Source organism: Austrofundulus limnaeus, unplaced genomic scaffold, assembly GCF_001266775.1.
Source record: "Austrofundulus limnaeus strain Quisiro unplaced genomic scaffold, Austrofundulus_limnaeus-1.0 Scaffold385, whole genome shotgun sequence".
Classification (NCBI taxonomy): Eukaryota; Metazoa; Chordata; class Actinopteri; order Cyprinodontiformes; family Rivulidae; genus Austrofundulus; species Austrofundulus limnaeus.
The window spans coordinates 510,303-512,477 of NW_013952787.1; the positions used below are offsets into that span (position 1 = coordinate 510,303).

A 2,175-nucleotide genomic window follows, 5' to 3' on the forward strand; every position below is an offset into this window, starting at 1 on the left:
GTGTGTGTGTGTGTGTGTGTGTGTGTGTGTGTGTGTGTGTGTGTGTGTTTTCTGAAACAAATAAAGACTTTAATAACAAAAAAAGTTCAAAAATAATGTCTGGAACAGTACATAATACAGCCTGATACTATGTATGTACCTGACATGGTATATACCCATTACTTACCAGTAACTTACACTGCGTTGCTAGTCTTGATTCAGTAAAGTAGCTATTTTCTAGTGTTCACATATGCTCCTTTTCCACTAGTGCCACTTGTTGTCGTTACGGTTCCAAGCCATTTCCATTAGGCCAGATTCTTGGAACCAGCCCTTTTTTAGTACCTACTTCATTGTGGTTCCAAGCGGTCCCAGTCGACACCAAAATGCGACATCAGAACTCTGTTTGTCACTGATTGACTGGAGGGTGGAGTCACTGGTTGCGTCTGAGCTGCCTTTACAACAACTCGAGGCGCCATTTTTTCAATTGTAGTGGCGACATTAGTCGTGTTTCCATCCAATTTTAATTTGAATTTTTAGCGAATTTTTAAAATTCCTGAACTTATTCGGCAAATGTGTTTCCATCTCTCATTTTGCGCATTAACTCTTTTTTGAAAAACCCAAAAACCACCTCCACCAACCGCCCAAAACACACTCACTGGAACCGGACTGGAACGTCAATGGAAAAGCACCCGAACTGACCCGTTCCGACACTGACCGTACCAACATGACACTAAGAGGCACTAGTGGGAAAGGCATTAATAAAGGTAATTTGTTCTGATTTCCACCTGTCTGTCACAGGGACACAGCTCACACTGTGAAAGAGAAGTTTGGTAAAAAGCTCTACGACGCTCTGTTGAAGTAAGTCTGTGGACAAAATGTAAGATCTAGGTGTAAATAATCTCTGGTGTTTACTGATGACATCATCTGTTCTCAGAGGGCAGATCCCAGATATGAACGCCATCCTGGACCGAGATGATTTCACCATCATGAAGAGAGCTATCTTTGCTACTCAGGTTGGAGCTTCTGCCTTACTTTGCTTCCAGCACTTTGTAAAGAAATGTTATATTATGGTACTTTCACACAGGCAAGGTTGTCTTTAAACAGTTAACGCACAAGTTTAAAGCAAAAATCTTACAGAATGTATTGAGCATGGATTGTAACTTTGGGTTGATGTAAGATTTGTATTGATGAGAACCCATGATTCATGCAGACTCAGGAGGTAAAGGAAAAAAAAATAAATACTTGTATTAATAATGAAGCAAAAGCCACTGAGGCTGCAAATTTACAATGTGACAAAAACTGGGAGAAAACACGAAGGGACAGGAGCCATGAGGACAGGTAGTGGACATAATCCAGGACTGATGAACGTGGGGAAGAGACTGAACTAAGATGAGAATATTGGAGGCAGCTGAGCTGAGTGGGGAGTGGCGACAGGTGTGAGTGGTAAACTGACTGGGAGAAACACCGAAGAACTGACTGAGGGAGAAAAGTGACAATGGCACAAAAATATTCTCTAAAAGAACAGACAATGATGTAATGACAAACCATGACAGAAGTGACACTACTACAACTCTATGTGCTCTATACATCCTTAGGGTGTTAAAGGGATCCATGATTAGTTGCAATTTTGATAAACATATATTTTAACTGTAAAATAAAGACTGTAAAAATACTGTAGGCTGTTTAGTTTTGTAATTTTTTTAAAATATATTTTAACACGGACGGAGCCATTTTATTTACACACAAAGCATTCTGGGTAAATGTGAGGCTGCTAGCGAGCTATATCCACCCTGAAGGTTAATCTTGGACAATATCTGACGATTGGCTCTTTTAAATGAAACCAGAGAGCGTTGACAGAGAGGAGAAGGTAGAAATGACTCTGCCTGTAACTGAAAATATCAGTAGATGGAGGACAACAGAGCTGCTTCATGGAAGAAGAACCTTAGTTTAGCCTGTTAGCCTTTGCACTAGCACCGACACTATTGCCTTACATGTTTTAGCTCGGCGCTAGCACGACAAACAAGCTAAACTGAGGTCCTCCATCAATATTTTCAGTTACAGGCTGAGTCATTTCTACCTTCTCCTCTCTTTCAACACTCACTGGTTTCATTTAAAAGAGCCAATCGTCAGATATTGTCCAAGATTAACCTTCAGGGTGGATATAGCTCGCTAGCAGCCTCGCACCAAGGACCTACC

At 40.9% G+C, this 2,175-nt stretch overlaps 1 protein-coding gene across 2 annotated transcripts in view; it reads left to right on the forward strand.

Annotated features, from left to right (window-relative positions):
- Positions 1-2,175, forward strand: part of gys2 (glycogen synthase 2) — a 34,571-nt gene that overhangs the window by 21,885 nt on the left and 10,511 nt on the right. For both annotated transcript variants that reach the window (XM_014023666.1, XM_014023667.1), the window contains 2 exons: positions 778-837; positions 914-992. In XM_014023666.1, the coding sequence (XP_013879120.1) occupies positions 778-837; positions 914-992 (139 nt within the window). The remainder of the gene's footprint in view (positions 1-777; positions 838-913; positions 993-2,175) is intronic.